Source organism: Piliocolobus tephrosceles, chromosome 15, assembly GCF_002776525.5.
Source record: "Piliocolobus tephrosceles isolate RC106 chromosome 15, ASM277652v3, whole genome shotgun sequence".
NCBI classification, from domain to species: domain Eukaryota; kingdom Metazoa; phylum Chordata; class Mammalia; order Primates; family Cercopithecidae; genus Piliocolobus; species Piliocolobus tephrosceles.
This window is the reverse complement of record NC_045448.1, coordinates 65,820,476-65,821,215: the sequence shown is the minus strand read 5'-3', so window position 1 is coordinate 65,821,215 and position 740 is coordinate 65,820,476. Positions and strand designations below refer to the sequence as shown.

General features: G+C 50.7%; 1 protein-coding gene across 1 annotated transcript; it reads left to right on the top strand.

Moving 5' to 3' along the window:
* The first annotated feature begins 207 nt into the window (after window positions 1–207).
* Window positions 208–740, top strand: LOC111550559 (histone H3.3-like). The gene has a single exon (XM_023224039.2). It carries the CDS (start codon window positions 290–292, stop codon window positions 698–700), a length of 411 nt encoding a protein of 136 aa, XP_023079807.1. The 5' UTR covers window positions 208–289; the 3' UTR covers window positions 701–740.

The window sequence follows — 740 nt, the reverse complement described above, 5'->3', positions numbered from 1 at the left end:
CCCAAGTTCTTGTTTGGTGTCCAGGAAGAATCAGGTTACGCAAACTGTTTGAATGATGATAAATGCAGAAGACTTTATTGAGCAGTGGAAGTGGCTCTGGGCAGAAGAGGAGCTGGAAAGGGGATGGTGCAGGAAGAAGGTGATCTTTCCCCAAAGCCCAGCCATCTTTGGCTGGGTTACCCTCTGAAACTACACCATCTAGGCCGTTGCTCTCTAACGCCAGCGCCGCCTTTCGCTCGCCGAGCTCCAGCCGAAGGAGAAGGGGGGTAAGTAAGGAGGTCTCTGTACCATGGCTCGTACAAAGCAGACTGCCCGCAAATCGACCGGTGGTAAAGCACCCAGGAAGCAACTGGCTACAAAAGCCGCTCGCAAGAGTGCGCCCTCTACTGGAGGGGTGAAGAAACCTCATCGCTACAGGCCTGGTACTGTGGCGCTCCGTGAAATTAGACGTTATCAGAAGTCCACTGAACTTCTGATTCGCAAACTTCCCTTCCAGCGTCTGGTGCGAGAAATTGCTCAGGACTTTAAAACAGATCTGCGCTTCCAGAGCGCAGCTATGGGTGCTTTGCAGGAGGCAAGTGAGGCCTATCTGGTTGGCCTTTTTGAAGACACCAACCTGTGTGCTATCCATGCCAAACGTGTAACAATTATGCCAAAAGACATCCAGCTAGCACGCCACATACGTGGAGAACATGCTTAAGAATCCACTATGATGGGAAACATTTCATTCTCAAAAAAAA